The sequence below is a fragment of the Argiope bruennichi genome, chromosome 10 (genome assembly GCF_947563725.1).
Source record: "Argiope bruennichi chromosome 10, qqArgBrue1.1, whole genome shotgun sequence".
In the NCBI taxonomy this organism is placed as follows: Eukaryota; Metazoa; Arthropoda; class Arachnida; order Araneae; family Araneidae; genus Argiope; species Argiope bruennichi.
The window spans coordinates 44,024,306-44,044,624 of record NC_079160.1 but is presented as its reverse complement, the minus strand read 5'-3'; the positions used below and the strand labels follow the sequence as shown (position 1 = coordinate 44,044,624).

At 29.0% G+C, this 20,319-nt stretch overlaps 1 protein-coding gene across 1 annotated transcript; it reads right to left on the bottom strand.

Moving 5' to 3' along the window:
* Positions 1-7,288: 7,288 nt before the first annotated feature.
* On the bottom strand, positions 7,289-16,324 carry LOC129987763 (uro-adherence factor A-like). Its single transcript, XM_056095702.1, has 3 exons — positions 16,219-16,324; positions 14,353-14,555; positions 7,289-10,887 (listed from the first exon to the last, which is right to left on the bottom strand). Exon 3 carries the CDS (start codon positions 10,876-10,878, stop codon positions 7,885-7,887), a length of 2,994 nt encoding a protein of 997 aa, XP_055951677.1. The 5' UTR covers positions 10,879-10,887; positions 14,353-14,555; positions 16,219-16,324; the 3' UTR covers positions 7,289-7,884.
* Positions 16,325-20,319: the final 3,995 nt, after the last annotated feature.

Below are 20,319 nucleotides of genomic sequence, written 5' to 3'. Positions count from 1 at the left end.
AAATCATTTCCGGCACAAATGAAGAATTAATTGAACCAGTAAGTATTTATTCCTTCTTAAGAAGTGCATCAGTGGAACGGATGCTTTCACTTTTTTGTGCCGTTTGTTATTCTCAGAATCCTTAAGTTTAATAAGCTAACGAAGTTACTAGGTCCCGCTTCCGCTGCTAGGAAAGACAGGATTTTTTTTTCTATGTGCCTTTTTCAGATGGTAAAAGAATCGATTTTTTTTTTTTTTTAAATCTAAAATACATACAGGATTGTCGATTTGCAAAAGTTCGTTATTTCAGAATTCAAAGGAGATTCAACAACTGTAACCCATAAAGGCTCAAAATGAAAAGTTCTTAGATAAAACAGCTGTAATCAATAAATCTCATATTAATAAAAATGGTTGGTAAACCAATTGTTTCCAGTATTTTTTTGGTCAGCTATTCTTGATTGGCGACTTTGTACTGCTGGCATCCTTGGCGAAATAAGGGACACATTAAACTACGGTTTCACCTATATTTTCCCTTTTACTTAAGATATTTAACCACTTAGACAGCAGCAACTGATCTGATGTAGTAAATATAGTCGATTTCACAGATAAAGAAAACAAACCAGCCTACGAATTGTTTCTTTAAACATTCAAAAAATTTTAACTAGTAGGTTTGCTACTATATTTGCTGATAAAAATGTATTTAAAATGCCACATTGTTATTTTTTCATCTAATATTTTTGGTAAAAATTAGCTTGAATTTGAATTTCTGAAACCATTGCCAACCCATGGCCCATTTTTGGGAGAGGAAAAAAAAAAGTCGCAATTTTTATTTTCACAGTTTAGTAATTTTTAGTTTAGCTTTGTTAATTTTTTAAAACTATGTTACTGTCAAACATTGAATAATATGAAATATTTGCAGGATTTTATTCCAATATTGTCTTACGACCATGAATCGCAGCTTTAAAAATACTGGCGTATATTTAAATACTATGCCATATTAGAACTTAATGTCATCCATTATACTCCATAGTAATTCAGTCACCCCATAATAATGTACTTCATAGTAATTTTAACAATTCAGGGGAATAATTAAAAATAGAGCATCAATGTAACTTTCCTTGAGGGCAATTTTAAATACTTTCGGAACTGAAAGAAGTCTCAAATCAATTTTTCGAGAAAATACAATTGCATATTTTAGCTTCTCGAAATTGAGCTCCAATACTAAGTGAATAATTACAAGCCCAGTTATTTTCCTAAGAGTAAAGTAATCGCACGAAAGCAATAGAAACATCGAAATTAAATTTCGTTAATTGCAGCAATACAGATACTCAAAATCATTCTATTTTCTTTTAACAGCTTTAGATTTTTTTTTTTTTTTTTTTTTTTTTTGTCATTTAAAGGCTTTAAACTGGCAAGCACCTAATTTTTAAATAAGAAAGTTTGAAAAAGGTTTAAACCACGATCCAAAACCATCGCAACATATTAAAAAAAATTTCTTCACCTTGACTGATTCAACTTTTGATATCTGCAATTAATTTTTTACAATATGCAATTTATGAAAAGAAACGCACCTAAAGATTAAAAATGCTTATTTTTAACAAACTCTTTACAATTTTAATTATTTGCTCAGTGATGTATATTTCACTCTTAGAGCACAATATTTTAAAATTTTTACTTTTAACTATAACAATATAATGTGCATATAATGTATTTAATATTTTGTAAATGCAAGTAAATATAAATCTATTAACTGAAAATTGCTAAAAATATAGTATAGTTTTAAAGTTTAATTGGAAAAGGGATGTACCTGCTCAGATAAATTCCTTACTTTAAATACACATAAAAATCAGTATTAAAAACATTAAAAAGTAATTTAAGATAAATATCTAAATATATGAAATGCCAAAAATTATAAACTCATATCGTCTTGGAATCGGGGAAAAAAACCTTTTCAAGAAGCAAATGGTTTCTAGAAGTATTTTGAAATTTCGCACTATTAGCATAATCAAAACACAATCTCATTTTTTTTGTTATAAATCCAGTGCAAACTTTTTATGCGAGCTTCGATTCATTGTTAGTTTTGAGCTTAACAAAACGCTCCATTTTCGCCGGAAAATGTTCTAAATATTGGACATTCTCCATGTAGAATTACTATTAAAAACAAAGCTTACACTTTTTTAATTCGTTGTGGATAAACTCCAGTAAAATGAAAAGTCTGATACGAGTTAAACACACCGTTCGCCGTAAGCATCTTTAAACAATTGGAATGCCTATTACAGATAAAAAATCTGTGGCAGTTTCAAATGGTTAATTTTTTTTCTTGATATCTACAACAAAGCATCATTTATGTGTTTTAATTTATACGACGTTCCATAACAAATCCAATTCATTGACAAGCATAAAAGATAAGATACTACTTAGTTTATACGATTCAAAACTTGCTTAACACATTTCACCCCTTTCTAAAATACACACATTTTTTGCCTGTCATTATTTCTCTGTTCCTTTAAAGATATGACTTGCATATCTAGAAAAATTTATAACAAGCTTTTTCTTTCTTCTATTTAATTTAATCTATCATAATTATCCCATTTTTTAAAAAAGTGGGAAAGAAATTAGCCGTTAAACTTGTCAAAATACTAATGAGAAGGAATTTTTAACGAAACATAATGTGTACTTAAAATTCAGACAATCAATACTCCAGGCGATTATTAAAGATATTTTATAATTAAAAGCAAGCGTGTATACACATATTCTGAAATTAATTATGTTAAAAAAAAGTCTCATTTTTATCATAAAGTTTCATTATTTTCAGTTCTACTTAAAGTATTTTAGTACTACTATATGGTATCAAACTACGTTGTAAACACCAATTTCCAACCACTTCGGTGAAAAAAAAATTGCCCGTTTTTGAAGACCAAATTTTCTTTGCACTCTTTGGGTTTTCCATAATGTATCAAGAAAATAACAATTGCAATATACTTTAAAGCAAAACCAAACCGGAAATAGCATTTCGAAGCTGAAAGAGATCTTAGAAAGGAAATATTTTGCTACGTTTCCTTTTCTGCATATGATACTGTGAAGGACATTTATAAATTGTGAAAAAATTAGAAAGTGTTGGACATAAAACATTTGGTATATATTTATATACATGCTTCACTTTAATTAGGTTTGAAAAAGCTGTATTAATTATTTTAAGTTATTTAAGTTTGATAATCAAAAGTTGCATAGTAAATAGATTGGCATTAATAGAAAATAACCATTTAATAATTCGAAAAGATATTCTCAGCCAAAAGCAATAACTCAAAACTTTATCCAAAAAATAAATTATAACAAAATGAAAAAAAAAAAAAAAAGGAATGTCATATCTATCATTCTGGAAAATTTTAAACTCCTGTTGTCACAAAAAGCACGTTTTTCAAGTGAAGAAATTATTTAACTTCAATTTTCTCAAAAATTTGGGGGGGGGGTCCCCATAACATTTCTTTACCATTGATTTGTTTCAAAACCAAAATATTTTCGGTGATAATGAAAATACAAATTCAACAAAAAGTATTCAACACAGCAGTAAAAATACTTAACTTTCATGTTTTCTACATTTAGAATTTCACCTAGAGAAACTGCATTGTTTTTCGAAAATTTCGTTTAATAATGATATTCAAACTCATAAAAATAAAAAATTCCTCAATAAAATCGCATTTACTTTAAAAGGACGAAAACAAATTTACAGATTAAAATTATCGCCATACTTAAAAACAAATAAAATAACTTGCCTCATCCGAAGTATTCGAATGTCCAAATTCCAATATGGAGCCAAAAAAAATTAAATAAAAAGAGAGCAACTAACTAGTTATCGACACTCCACAGAAGAATTAACAAAAAATGAATGAAATTCAGTGCAGCCATTTAAATTTCAATCGATTCCTATACAACTCAATAAACATCAAAAGAAAATATAATCCGTAGTATTGCTCTACAGGATGAAGATAGCTTTAACTGAAGTAGCGTTCACATGAAGCCGACTATTGTGCATAATCGAAAACCACGCCTACCCCAGGAAAATCACGTGGTACCAGTGGGACAGTAGCAAATAATTGTCTCATCGGAAAAACTATTTGCCATTGTGCCATTGCAGTCACGTGATCTTCCTGAGGTAGGCGTGGCTTTCTATTTCACACTACAGTTGTCCACGTGTAAAAGCTGCTTAATTCGTCATTCTCTTCTAGAAATTTCTATAAGGTTGCCACTCAGATATCATGGAGAATTTTAAAAAAATCATAAAAAGATTACATGTTTGGGTTCGAACTCTAACAAAGTACAGTTTATATGTTTAAAGATTTTAGTTTAGTATAATTGTATTATTATTCTAAATCGAAAGAACACAAGAACATTTTGTTTTGTGGTCATATAAGCAGTATATTAAGTATTGTAATTATCAAAAAATTCAGAGGGTTATTGACAAATCGACAAATTTCAGATCGCCACAAATCCGAAAAACACATTTTTGGAATTATGTCTGTGAACACGATAACTCAAATATTCTTTGGACTAGATGATTGAAATTTGATATGTGGCCTTGTGTGTTAAAATTGCAGATTTTTTTATTATTTATTTATTTTATCAAATTTGAACGAATTCTATTATCAAGAAATTTCTGTGTCTTTTCACTGCAAGGGAACTGATAACTACAAAACTTAAAAAGTTATGATAGATAAAATTTAGCACATAGTTTCAGCATCCAAATTCTATATCCTTGTCTCATTTTGAGCCCTGCATGAATTGACTATCTGTCAATTTGTACATTCTACGTCACAACTTAAAAATGCAATGATTTAAATGGCTGCAATCTCACATGTGATTTTATTACGAAAATTCCACGTCAGTAGCAAATTGGGGTTTTCGTCGGTTGAAAAAAAAAAAGAGGCATCCAAAATTTATATTGGATTTTTTCACTTTACTACATTAGAAACTACATTGAAAATTAAAATCTGAACACACGAGGCGTTGACGTCTTTATTCAATCTCTTGAACACGCGGGGAAGAGGGGAGCAGTTTAGTTATATTAACGTCACTTACAGTCGCTCAAAAAAAATATATGAGCACCGGCACCCCTTCTGTTTTTAACAAAATCCCTATTTTTGACCAACCTTTTCTCACGTAACGTCCCATTGGCAAAAGAGGCTAAATAAAAGAAAAAGACATTTCGTTTCGACGGCTCGTTACCTAGGGTACTTTGAATTCAATAACGACAGCAAAAAAAAAGAATCTGTAATTACTAACCACATATGTTTTTGCCGACCTCGGTAGCTAGGCAACGACGAGTTTTCCAATACATCGTTGATAAATAAACCTTCTATTTCTTTTTTTTTACACGCGAAATTCGATGACACAAAAAAGATTGGATCGATTTCGTTTAGAAAAAAAAAGTCTATCTACATAGGGTCCTCAGAAACTACAGAGATGTACATAAGACTAGAATGTAATCGAATCTGTCAAACACGCACATGAAACTCAGACGACATTGCAATTATAATAAGGGGGGTATAGTTTGGTAATCGAGGAACAAAAAAAAAAGACAATTTTAATCACGCAATGTAGTAGATAAATTACTTTAGAATTCTTATTCGAGTTTGTAAATAAAATTAATCGGTATTTTATCGAGTTCGTTAAACTGAAAGGTAAACAACAGTAAAAAAGTTTTTTTTTCTAAGTCAAGATTGAAATATCTCCTAAAAAATAAAAATTATTAAAGTGTTTCTAAATGCATTTTATCAAGTTTGTTAAACATTAGTAAAGTTTTTTTTTCTAAGGCGAGATTAAAATATTTTTCTCCTAAAAAAATTAAACAATATTAAAGTGTTTCTAAATTAAACATTAGTAAAGTTTTTTTTTTCTAAATCGAAATTGAAATATCTCTCTCCTAAAAAAAAATTAAACATTACTAAAGTGTTTCTAAATGCATTTTATCAAGTTTATTAAACATTCCTAGTTAAATTATCAAGTTTTATTTGCTAAAAAAAAACATGTAATGTAATACTTTATAAACACATAAAAAGAAACATTTTTTTTAAATAAAAATTTATTTATTAACAAGCAAGCATGGAAAAAAAATTAAAGTACAGGCATTTTTTTTTTGTTTGTTTTTAGTTCATTTTTTACAATTTTGTAATTGTTTTATTTTTGCTTGCAACTCTTTGATTTGTTTTCGTAAATCTTCGATCAATATCATTTTATTCAAACTCGTACCACTGGGAAACTGGGGTACCGGTGACTGCATAAATGGCATATCTGGGGACTCTGGTGCTCGAAGCTTCGACGAACATTTTGAGGACTCTGGTGCAGGAATCTCGGAAAGTTGTGAGGACTCTAGTGGTTAGATGAAAAGGAGATACATGGGCAGACATTCAAATTTTCACATCACACCACCAAGACTGATATCGGATTTAAAATCCACATATACGGCAGATCAAAGTTGTAATAGCTTGAAATCTCAATTTGCTAGATGATTTTTATGAAAGATTTATATGCAGAAAACATTCTTTTAAAAACAAAATATTAGTCAATCGTAATAGAATCATCATAATAATCAATAATTTTTATTGAAATAATTCTTTTTGGACAAAATGAATTATTTCATAAAATGTTAATCATTTATGTTGTTTTAATTAATAAAATAAAGAATCTGAAAACTAATATTTTTATGCCATAGATTGCTTTTATGCTTACTTTATAAAAAGATTTTTAGAAAATACAGGAAGAAATAGATTACAAAAATAAATAGCAATCTAAAATAGAATTGATCAATATTTGAATTTGTTCATATAAGATTATGAAAATTGTTGTTACTTTTCAATAATCTCAGCATGGTTTTTGAAGACAGCACATTTATTGGACATAGAAAACGAAAAGAAAAGAACACAGGTATTGACAATTACGCACACAGCATCTTGTTCGCGGGAGGAATGGTGCCGGAACGAAGCGCCAGAAGCGTAGTCACACAGATATTCCTACGCGAGAAAAACAGTCCGCTCGCTTCATCCCAACAAAAATAAAAATAAAAAAAAAAAAAATGTTCAAAGATTAAGGTTCAAAAAAGTTGCCAAAGGCAAGCATTGTAAGTATAAATATTGTTACAGCTTGTCAACCTCAATAAAAAAGATTAATATTATGTAACATGCATTTAATATATCACATTAAAACACATAGGTATTATTACACATAAATAAAATGTTTAAAATATCTCAGTAAAATATATGGTATAGGGTTATAAACATTTAATATATCACAGTAAAATATGTATGATGTAAAATCCTTTAAAAATCACAATTATAAAAACAATCTTGCTAATGATGCACTTGAAAATAAAAGACTATCTGCAGAAAAAAATGTGATATTTTTTCTTGCCTGTTATATCACCAGTATATTATTATTATTATTTTTAAAATCTTCTAATCATAATTGGCTTTCAAAAGTAGCATAAGCAGAAAAATATTGTTTCTCTTTGATATACGAATCATCTATCCTTTCAGCACTTCCTACTCACAATACCACTGACCTAAGAAAAACAAAACAAATTCTTCTTATAAGAAGGCATAAAAACATCTCATGATATGTTCATTTTATGGATGAAATTCAAGAAATCAGACATCAGAAAGAAAAATAGAATTGTATGATTAAGGAGAGTTATTTTTTAAATATTAAAAACCACAGTTTTTTTGCAATAATTTGTACTCCACATTTAGTAATGAAGTTTTAAGTAAGATGCAATTGTCAATTCTCATAGTACAAATATTTTGAAGCGTTATTATTTCAAATTAAATGAAAGTTACATGTTTTAATGAAATTATATATAATTTTTATGTCAGTTTTTTTTAAATGTTCATGACGGAGAAGAATTATTCGTTTTTACTCATTACTTTCAGGTCTCCTTATCCATTTGCCAGAACAAGTAAATGGCTGAGATTCATCTTCTTCAACTGAATTTCTATCAATTAAATCAACTAAATAATCAGAATAATTTGTCATATCAACCTTATGAATTTTAAAGGACTTCTCTAAGTCTTTTAAGGTTAGTTTTACTCTGTGACTGTGTCGAGTGAATTGATACGCAGTTCTAATGACTTTTCCAAGTTCCTTTCTACAATCATTATTTGAGTTTAATAGTTGTTCTTTAAACCCTTTTACACAATCACTATTTTTGCTTAGCAAAATACTATTAAGTAATTCACCATTCTCATGTCTTACATGAGAAGGAAAACAGTCACTGCCAGATGCTTGAATAGAAACTGATTCTGAAGAAGGCAAGAAGTCACTTTTAAGTGACTCCCTACAAAGTAATCTACATTTTATACCAGGAACAGAAGAGCAATCACTGTCAGAAGACTCAGTAACAGTTAATTTATGCTTTCTATGAGAAGATGGATTGTTAATTTCAGGTAACAGCATTTCAGGTAAATAATAACTTTCATTTGGGGAAGATAAATCAATTTCAGGTAATTGCATATGAGTAATTTTACAGTTTTCTGGTATAGAAGAGCAGTCATCTTTTGGCAATTGAGGATCAGATAACTTACGTTTTCTATTCGGTGAAGAAAAATCATGTTTATGAAACTGAGAAGAACTTTTTCTTTTTAGGGAAGAGCAGTCATTTTCTGCAGACTGAATACAATTTTCATCAAGTTCATCAGATTGAAGAGAACAGACATTTCCAAGTAATTCAGTATTAGTTAAATTATGTTTTTCACTTAATGTAGAAGAATTGCCATTTTTCAGAGCTTGGGTATAAGCTAAAGTACATCTTTCACTTGGACAAGTGGAAAGATTACTTTCAGGCGACTGGATATCAATTAAATTAATTTTTTCAAATGAAGAGCAGTCACTTTCGTCTGGATAATAAGAACAGATATTTTTAGATGACTCAGCATCAGTTAATTCATGTCTTTCCTTCAGAGAAGAGCATTCATTTCCAGGCAATTGAGCGTCAATTGGGGAAAACGAACAGATATCTTTAGATGACTGAATATTAATTATTTCATGTTTTTTACCTAACTTTGAACTGTCACTTTTAAGTGATTGAGAGTCAAATGACAAATCAGAATAACTAGTTTCATATAATGAGGTATCATTCACCTCATGCTTCCTATCTGAAAAAGGACAATCATCTTTGAATAACTGGGGGCCGTAAGTTAACAATTTTTTATCTGGAGAATGACAGGCACTTTCAGATAATTGTGCATTAGTTAGTTCAAGTCTTTTGTCTGGAAGAGAGAAATAATTTTCAGATGCTTGGGTTTCAGTCAATTCCTGTATTTTATCCAAAGAAGTACAATTATTTTTAGATTGCTGGTTATCAATTAATACATGCTTTTCATTTGGAAATGAAAGATTACTTTCAGATGATTCCGAATAACTAAATTCATGTTCTTTATCTGAAGAAGAATAGTCACTTTCAGATGACTGGGTATCAAATAATTCAGATTTTTTATCTGAAGAACAGTCGCTTTCAGATGACTGGGTATAAGATAATTCTGAATTTTTATTTGAAGAACAGTCGCTTTCAGATGACTGAGTATCAGATAATTCAGATTTTTTATCTGAAGAACCATCACTTTCAGATGACTGGGTATCAGATAATTCAGGTCTTTTATCTGAAGGACAATCCCTTCCAGATGACTGAGTATCAGATAATTCAGATTTTTTATCTGAAGGACAGTCCCTTTCAGATGGCTGGGTATCTGATAATTCTGAATTTTTATCTGAAGTATAGTCCCTTTCAGGTGACTGGATATAAGATAATTCAGATTTGTTATCAGAGGAACAGTCACTTTCAGATGACTGGGTATCAGATAATTCTGAATTTTTATCTGAAGGATAGTCCTTTTCAGGTGCCTGTATATTAGATAATTCCGATTTTTTATTTGAGGAACTATCACTTTCAGATGACTGGGTATCAGATAATTTAGATTTTTTATCTGAGAAACAGTCACTTTCAGATGACTGGGTATCAAATAATTCAGATTTTTTATCTGAAGGACAGTCCCTTTCAAATGACTGGATGTCAAATAATTCAGATTTGTTATCTGAGGAACAGTCACTTTCGGATGACTGGGTATCAGATAATTCTGAATTTTTATCTGAAGGATAGTCCTTTTCAGGTGACTGCATATTAGATAATTCAGATTTTTTATCTGAGGAACAGTCACTTTCAGATGACTGGGTATCAAATAATTTAGATTTGTTATCTGAGGAACAGTCACTTTCAGATGACTGGGTATCAGATAATTCAGATTTTTTATCATAGGAACAGTCACTTTCAGATGACTGGGTATAAGACAATTCTGAATTTTTATTTGAAGGACAGTTCTTTTCAGGTGACTGGGTATCAGATAATTCAGATTTTTTATCTGAAGAACAGTCGCTTTCAGATGACTGGGTTTCAGATAATTCAGATTTTTTATCTGAAGAACAGTCGTTTTCAGATGACTGGGTATCAGATAATTCAGATTTTTTATCTGAAGAACAGTCGCTTTCAGATGACTGGGTATCAGATAATTTATGCTGTATGTGTAGGTTGGTGACAGTTAGTTTTTTATTATCACTTTCAGGAGCGTTTAAATTATATTTTACATTTTGAGAGCCACAGTTGCTTTCAGAAGAATGAAGAGGAGTGAATTGAGTATGAATAGTATTATGTTTCGGTTTTAGGAAAGAAGAACAATTATTTTCAGGAGATTGTACACAAGTTATAAACTTTTTTACTGGACGAAAAGATAGCTTTTGATGAAATAATTGACTGTCCACATTTTCAATGTTTTCAAATGAAGAAGGAAATTGGTCTTTTCTAGATGACTGTGAATCATATCCTTCATTTTCATCTTCAGAAAAACTTGTATCTGACATCTTTAGGTGCTAAAAGAAATATTAAAAATATATGAAATAAGGAAACAAAGCCTGGTGAAACTTAATCACACATATAAATAAATTTAAAATATATAAAAAAAAAACACTGCCAATTAAAATCAATAAGCATCATAAAATAATTTATTCAATTATTACTATATAAAATTAATGGATTAAAAGAAGATGAAAATTTAATTTATGGATTTTTTGGATCAACATTTAAAAAATATATATATTAAAGAAAAGAATTAATTAAAAATTCATAATGATAACCAAGAAAAAAAAGGAATTCATCAGTTAAATTTAATAAATAAATTATATAATTTGCTCTAATTTATGCATTTCAGGATATCATTTCAAGATTATAATTTTCTGTATACAGAGTTTCAAAAGCTTAACTAATTGTTATGGAAGATAGGAAACATAAAAACAATCTAAAATCACACAGGAAACAAATGGTGCTGCTTGTCACTATGGCACTTGATTTTTAGTATCAATGATTTAAAATTCCAAATACACAGAAGAAGCTACAGTTTATGAATGTTGAGGTAGTAAATATTCATATATATATACATAAAACGTTAATTGCAGTTATTACTTATCATAGAATGGCAACAGGCAAATATAAGCAAAACACTATATGAACATTTCAGACTGTTTCATTGAACATTTTTACAGATACATTTCATTAAGTATTTTGTTAATTAATGATGCTGCAGAATATTGTTCTGAAAGCTTTAGAGAGGATTCATCAATATCTATATTCATTCAGAAAAAATCAGATGTAAGAGAGAAAAAAAGAAAAATGGGCATCAAACAAATCTCAACTAAGTGTAAAATAGGCTTAATCATTGCCAAATGGGTAATCGCTATGACTTATTTATGGAAATTAATGACCATATCAACCAAAATCTTTATTTCACAAAAATGATTTTTACATTAGATTACAATTAGCTTTTTTAATAATATCAATTTTATTTCAGTGCAATATTTTCTTAATTTTTAATAAATTTTTTAAATGTAATATATAATTTGCAATAGTTTTTAATGATATAAAATTTAAACTCCTCCAGCAAAACATTCAATTGCATGCTTTTGCAACATTCAATTGCTTGAATTGCATGCTACATTAAGAAAAGCTTTCTTTGGATATTAATTCTGAAGTAGGATTTTCACTTTCACTTTTATTTTGTAATATATATAATTTTTTTAAAAGTTGTACACATTATAATTTATTTTGATTTATTCAGTTAAATCGATGTTTTTTTTATTTTTTGGTGTTATCAAGTAAAATGGTAACAAAAAAAAAAAGAAAGTCATAATAGACGATTAGAAAGTCAAAGAAGCTTAGAAAGTCAATAATATGGATGAACAAGCTGGTCGCCGAAGGTGGTTAGTAAACTATAAATCTTGGAATAAAAGTGCATAGGGCATGTATACACACAAAACATTCATTCTGACAGTATACAGAATGAATAGGCATGTATACACACAAAACATTTGTAAATTTGTATCAAATTTATGTAAATGTGGAGTACTCTGTATTAAGTGTATAAGCACCTTCTGCTTAAATATAAAGCTTTGTCAAGCAAAGAAATAACATTTGTTATGACATACAATTTCTGTTTACATAGAATGATATACCATAACAAGCAGAACCGAGTGTATTTTAGGTAATTAATTCTTAATGTGATTCTTATTTATTTTTCTCATTTTTTACTTACTTAAAATCTGGCATGTTGAATTCTAAATCATCATGTATGTTCATCATTAATAATATTTAATTAAAAAAAACATAAATGTATTGATGGACAAATACACTATCTAAAATCTTTAAAATTCTACAAAATATTTTTTCTTCCTTATATTTTTGCAAAAATTCATAAACAGTTGTCAGCTTATTATTCTTAAATACAGATATGCAATAAACAAGAAATTTTAATTTTTATATAGTAACTGTGGTTTGAACTGAATTTTGATAACATTATCATTTTATAATAATTGAATTGGAATAAAATCAACTACATTTTTATCATAATAAGAGAAAGGGGGGAAATAACTTCAGGTCTAGCTATAATTTATTTCAAAAAACAACTAAATAATTTTGGTTGTTGCTTATTATTAATTATTCTTTAGTCATTAATTTATAATTCAACTGTCCATACTTGCATGATCCTTTTAAAATGTAAAATGATACCTGGTATCTGAATGGTGATTCCAGTTTACAAAATATTAACCTGGATTGGCTCATTTCAGAATTGTTAGAAAATTTCTATAACTTTCTTTTTTGTTAGAATTATAAAACATTTATTTGCTAAGACTTGCTCACAAAAAGTTCATAAATTTTCAATATTTTACCAAGAGACTGTGAAATTTTCAACTGTACCACAGAGTTGTATTGATATTTTCAGGGTAAACTTTTGTACCAATAAAGAATTTCAATTTTGTCTTGAATTTTGAAATCAGTTCTTTTTTTAGTCATTTAGCTTTCATAACTCAATCACAGAAACAGTGATTTATGGATTTCAAACAGATTTCAAGCCAGATATGGTAGTGAAGTTATTCACTTAAATCAATCCATATCATGAACCCTGTCCCATGGAAAGGTGATATTCAGATATTTCCATGATGTTATGTTTAAATAACACAAAATATTTTCATAAATTTCATTTTGACCTAAAATTTTGGAAGAAAAAATGCACCTACAAGTTATCTGCAAATTGATTTTTATTCAGAAATATGTGGTATTCAGTTATACCACTTTATAAAATTTACAGCGAAAAAAATTTAATTTACTTGTAACTTAAAAGTTAACTATTAATCAAAATTTGAAGCTGTTTTGATAAAGTAAGAGAAGTGACATCTGTGAAGTAAATATTATTAATTAATAAGAATTTTTAAAAGTAAAAATGCATTTTAAATTTAATCACTTTGAAAAACAAATTTAATAACAATAAAATTTGGATTATATTAAATCAAAACATTAGAATTAATGTTGTAATTTTTAGAAAATAATTATAAAGTAAGTTATTTTTGTATTAAGGAATTGGTAGATTCTTGAGAGATATTTATCCAAAAATAATTAAGAGAAATGTAGTACAATAAAAATAGAAAGTTAAAAAGGACTGTTATAATACTTAATATGCAAACATTCCTTCTAAAATATTTAAAAATTTATTTCATACTCAAATATTTAGAACATAAAAATATAAGAATATCTAACCATATTTTTAATCTGTATAATTAACTATTGAAAAAAAAAGCATCTAAAATAACCTAGATAATTTATGGGAAAAAAATGTTGATCAGCCATAACTAAAAATGTATTTCTTATTTTTTAATGATTTAAAAGGTATAATATAAATATTACTTCTTTTTTTTTTAGTTCTAGGCTTTTAATTTTATGAAAAAAAAAATATGTTTTACTCTTCAAATCATTTTTAATAATATAAAAGGTACAATATAAATAATTACTTTTTTTAATTCCAGGCTTCTAATTTTTTTTGAAAAAAATGTTGTTTCACTTTTCAAATCATTGCAATTAAGTAAAAAAGACTTATGTACTCATCACTAGTTTCTTATATTTCATCATTTAAATAAAAACTAAAGAAATCTTCTGTGTAAATTGATATCTCCTATGCAATGGTTTCATGTATATCAGCCATCATTTCAAGAACCTATAAACAAAACAGATAAATTAATGAAATAAATTGAATCAAAATTGTTTTTAAAACATATAATGGAATCACATAAAAAATAAAATTTGAAAAGCATGGATATGAAATAAAATTAAATAAGCAAAACCTATTATTAAAATATTAAATATATCAACAGTTGCTTTCATTTGCATTTTGATTTTTATAACAATTAATTCCTACATGGACAATGTAAGAATTTAGAACTTTATACTGGCTATTAATGCTTATCTAAGGTAATTTTGATACACATTAAACAATGTTTTATTTCCTGCTAAAACTTACATCAGAATAAAATTAGTCTAATTACTATTATTTCTAGAGCACAATATTTAAGTAACATTTTATTATTTTTAAAGTGCAGAATATACATCTGAAATTTCTGGTACAAACAATTAAATTTCTAAGCATTATTTCATTTTTAACAAGTTCTGAGGCATGCATAGACAGCATTACTTTACAGATAAATAAACAAACATCCTAAAATAAACAATGAATCCAACATTTGACCAAGATGGTTTTTGCAATTGTTTTCAATAAAACTTTCTCCATAAATAAATTTAATTGGCTTTTAATTACTTTTAACTTTTCAGAAATTCTGTTTCCACTGAAATTGTAAAAGATTACATGCTATTTTTTTTAAAAAAAGAAAGAAATGATAAGCATTTATAATCATAGAGAAAACATAATTATTGCTTTGCTAAAAAAATAAAATTTGTTCATTATATTCCATTTGTTAAACAGAGAATAATTTTATCCCAAAAAGTTTGTTATTTTCAAAATTATATTTCAATTATTTTTGCAACTTAGTATTGAAAGGTTTTCTATATAAAACATTTTTTTTAATTAATCATCAATCTAACAAAAAAAAACAGTGACAATATAATATATATATTTTTTAATTTTAATATTGCCATATATGAATTAGATAAATTCTGTATTTCTTCATATTAATTATATATTCCCTCATTTTTTTTCTTTTTAGTCATTTGTCGCAAAGACATGTTTTTTAAAAAAGAAGCAAAATAATAGTAAATTATAAAATAATATCAGTTGATTGTTAAATTAATAACAGAAAGAAATCTTCATACAAATAAAAAGTAATCTAGTACTCTTAAGGGCTTATAGTTCAAGTACATTATTTACGTAAACAGGTAAATTTTCGTAATACGAACATTTGGAAGAGATCACAAAAAAAATCTATTTTCGAAAGTCATCTAAAAAAAAGGGTGGGGGTTAACACTAGTTTATAACGAATCGGAATTCAAGAACACTCAGACGAATGTCTGAATTGATAAATAAATTAAGAATAATATATTTTAAAATTAATGTTTACATTTTTCTTCCATTTCAGACAAAACATATGACACAATCTTGGTGGAAAAAAAAGTTGAACTTTACAAACTTTATAAAATAAACATCAAGAAGTAAAATAAGTGTAAATTATTAAGCGTTAAAAAAAATAATAGAAAATGTGCTTGAGCTATTCAAAATGTAGAATTATTACATAAAAAAATAATCTATCTCACGTTTGTAAAAATTCGATTCCGAAAACGCTGACATCTACTGAAATATGTTACGTCTGTATTAAAAATAATTATTTTTCTATAGATATACATATAAAAAATAGTATAAATATACTTACTGCGCGGAATCGATGTCACAGAAAAGAAATCTTGAAATGACACACAAATTTTGTATATACAATAACAAAACATGCTTTCCTTGAACTATATAAACATAAAAAGTTTGATTGTCTGATTGACGTAAATTGACAAAGAGAAGGTGGCTAAAGCTGAAGAACAAAGCAAAGTATTCGAAATACATATAATAAATGCAGCATCAATTTATTTTACTATTTTCTCATTAGATATGAACGTATGCGGAATTTCAAAAGTATTGAAAATGTTTGCGATAAAACATTAAATGATTTCTGACAAGTATCTGAAATCGTATTGTACGAAACACACAAGGATAGTCTGATATCTGTCTCAAAGAAAAAAAATTGAAATAAAATGATATTTTATGTGAATGAAATTCAAAATAGCAGATTATTTATGATGATTGGAAATAATGTTACAAATTACCTCCGGCAAATTAGCAGTCACACAGAAAAGAAAAAGAAAAAAAAGGAAGTTAATAAGTTTATGCTGAGTTACTTATATGTCTACTAGAGTCTGTTTATTTTCTAACTAATGACATCGCAAAATCAGAGAGATGAGTAATCCACGATTTTTTGAATAACAAATAATTTTGCTATTGTTATTTTTAAATATTTGTTCCACATATCTGTTGTTTCAATCATATTGTAGTGATCGTAGCGCCATCTTTAATCATGTCATTCTAAAGCGCTACCTATCTACTTTCCCTAATACAATCTATGTTATTACTTCTCCCGGGGAATCCCCGTTCTGTGTATACGTGCGCTAAGCAGCGATGTTCGATAGTAGTTAGTGTAATAAAGAGTTTATTTTTCTAATAGCGATGAAATGCTTTATACTACACTCTACATGAACATCACCACAAATGGTGACCCGGATAATAAATCACGCATCTCTTTTGATTTAATTTGATTAATATTATCTTACTAAGTTTCGTTTTGAAACGAAAGCGCACTTCATGATGGAGGAAATCTCAGCTGTGAAGATGCCTAACTTCATTCCGTCAGACCCTTCACTTTGGTTTACGATGGTAGAGTCAACATTTGAATTGGCTATTCCAGAGCCAATTACAGCTTCTCGCACTAAATTCAACTACTGCGTGAGCACTTTGCCACCTGAAATCGCGATAACTGTGCGCGATATCATTCTTTCGCCAGATGCAACTGACCCTTACAGCCAACTTAAATCTGAGATCATTTCCCGATGCGGAGAATCAAAATCTCAGGAAATTCGTAAGTTATTGGCTGGAGAGCAGTTGCATGATAGAAAGCCGTCCGAGCTGTTAAGAATTATGCAAAGACGTGCCGAAAGTCACAATATTGCCGATTCTCTTTTACTGGAATTATTTCTTCAGCAACTACCATCTAATGTGCAATCGATTCTTGCCTCAATACAACCTTTGACACCTCAAAAAGCCTCTGAAATTGCCGACAAAATACTGGATATAACACCAAACCAGGTAAGTGCTGTTTCAAATGTAACTGCTACAGCTGATTCTGAACTGTTATCAGAAATTAAAATGTTGCGTAAAGAAATTGCACAGATGCGTCGCCATTCCAGAAGTCATTCACGGAATCGCCAGCCTCGTTTTCGACGGAAAAGCCCTGCCAGTAATGATGATATCTGTTGGTATCATCGGAAGTACGACTCCAAAGCGCAAAAATGCATTCCGCCTTGCAATTATCAGCCAAACCACAACGGCAAGGAGTAGCGGCGACATACGCCTCGCCCAGTAGTTCTCGTCGCCTTTTTGTTCGCGATAGAAAATCAAATGTAAATTTTCTTGTTGACACTGGCAGTGATTGTAGTTTGATTCCTGCGACTAGAAATGATAAACTGTGTATTCCGATTCAAAAATTCTTTGCAGCAAATGGTTCCATCATAAATGTTTATAAACAAAAGTTATTATCTTTAGATTTAGGTTTAAGAAAACAATTTGTTTATCCTTTTTATGTTTGTGATATTAAAACTGCAATTATTGGTGCAGATTTTTTACATCATTTTAATTTGCAACCTAATTTAAGAAATCGTCGTTTAAATGATATGTATACACATATAAATGCTCATGCTATTCTTTATAATACTGATGTTCATTCTGTAAAATCTGTATTTTGTAATGATGATTTTTCAAAGTTATTGAATGATTTTCCTAATATTGTTAAAGCTCCATGTGCAAACCAAACTGTAAAACATTCTGTTATGCATCATATTGAAACTTTTGGTTCTCCTGTTTATGCAAAACCTCGTAGGCTAGCACCCGATCGCTTAAAAATCGCTAAAATGGAATTTCAGCATATGTTGGATTTAGGCCATATGCGGCCATCTAACAGCAATTATGCCTCTCCTCTACATATGGTTCCGAAAAAGGGAAGTGACGATTGGCGTCCTGTTGGTGATTTTAGAGCTCTTAATGCTCAGACCAAAAAGGACAAATATCCGATTCCCAGTGTTTTGGATTTTACTAGCGAACTACATGGAACCACAATTTTTTCACATATTGATTTAGTAAAAGCTTTTCATCAAATTCCGATTGCTCCCGAGGACGTTCATAAAACAGCTATTTGTACTCCGTTCGGACTCTTCGAGAGCACTCGGATGCAATTTGGTTTGTGCAATGCATCAAGTACTTTTCAGAGATTTATTGATGAAGTTACTCGAGATTTAGATGGTGTGTATGCTTTTATTGACGATTTATTAATTGCTTCAAAATCAATCGAAGAGCATAGACAACATCTCGGAGCTCTCTTTTCAAAATTAGACCATTATGGACTTACAATTAAATCTTCTAAGTGTACATTTGGTGTTCCTACCCTAGATTTTTTAGGATTTAAAGTTTCCAAAGAAGGTATTTCTCCAATTCCTGATCGAGTTAGTGCAATTCAAGAATTCCCACGACCCACTACCCTTACTCAACTTCGTAGATTTTTGGGTATGTTTAATTTTTACCGCAGATTTCTTCCCAAGGCAGCTCACATATTATCACCTTTGATTAAGTTTCTTGAAGGCCATACTAACAAAAAGAAATCACCACGGCCAGCAAAAAATCTGAAACTACTCTGCAATGGTCTGAGGAAGCTGACAAGGCATTTTCTAATGCTAAGAAAGCTCTTGCCGAAGCTACCCTACTCAAACATCCGATTCCTGGAGCTCCTTTAAGTCTGTGGACTGATGCATCCTTATTTGCTATCGGAAGCTCTTTAAATCAACTTTCAAATGGAATTTGGGAACCTATTGCATTCTTCTCAATGAAACTTTCTAAAAGTCAAACTAATTGGTCAACATACGACAGAGAACTTCTTGCTATTTATGCTTCCATAAAAAAATTTCGACACATGCTTGAAGGTAGGGAATTTTCAATCTATACTGATCAAAGACCCCTTACTGATGCCTTTAATTGAAATCAATTCAATTTCAAAGAAAAATTTAAATTTTAATGACATCTCACTTGCACAGTTAAATGATTCTGAACTTAAAGAATATCTGAAGTCTTCAAATTGTAAAATAGAAAAGCAATATTTTCCCTTAGAGGATGTAACCTTGTATTGTGACTTATCTACTAATTCACCTCGTCCGTACATTCCAAATTCTTTTCGTTCAATGGTTTTTGAAAATATTCACAATCTTTCTCATCCTGGCATTCGAGCAACAAGGAAGCTGATTACTAAAAGTTATTTTTGGCCAAACATGAATTCATTTATTAAAAATTCTGTTCAATCTTGTCATAATTGCCAACGTTCTAAAATTCAAAAACATACAAAATCTCCTATAGGCACTTTCGCTTTGCCAGATGCTCGATTTGCCCATATAAACATTGATTTCATAGGACCACTCCCACTATCTGATGGTTATAAATATTGTATGACAATAGTTGACCGATTTACCAGATGGCCGGAAGCTATTCCTACTTCAGATATAACTGCTGAAACAACATGTAAAGCCCTAATTCATAATTGGATATCTCGTTTCGGTTGTCCAGTAACTATAACTACAGATCAAGGTAAAAATTTTGATTCACATCTATTTAGACATTTTAATAATATTTTGGGTACAAATCGAATCCGTACTACGTCCTACCATCCCCAATC

Bases quoted from the DNA above. Each gene is read 5' to 3' on its own strand.
- LOC129987763 (XM_056095702.1), bottom strand. From the start codon at position 10,878: ATGTCAGATACAAGTTTTTCTGAAGATGAAAATGAAGGATATGATTCA.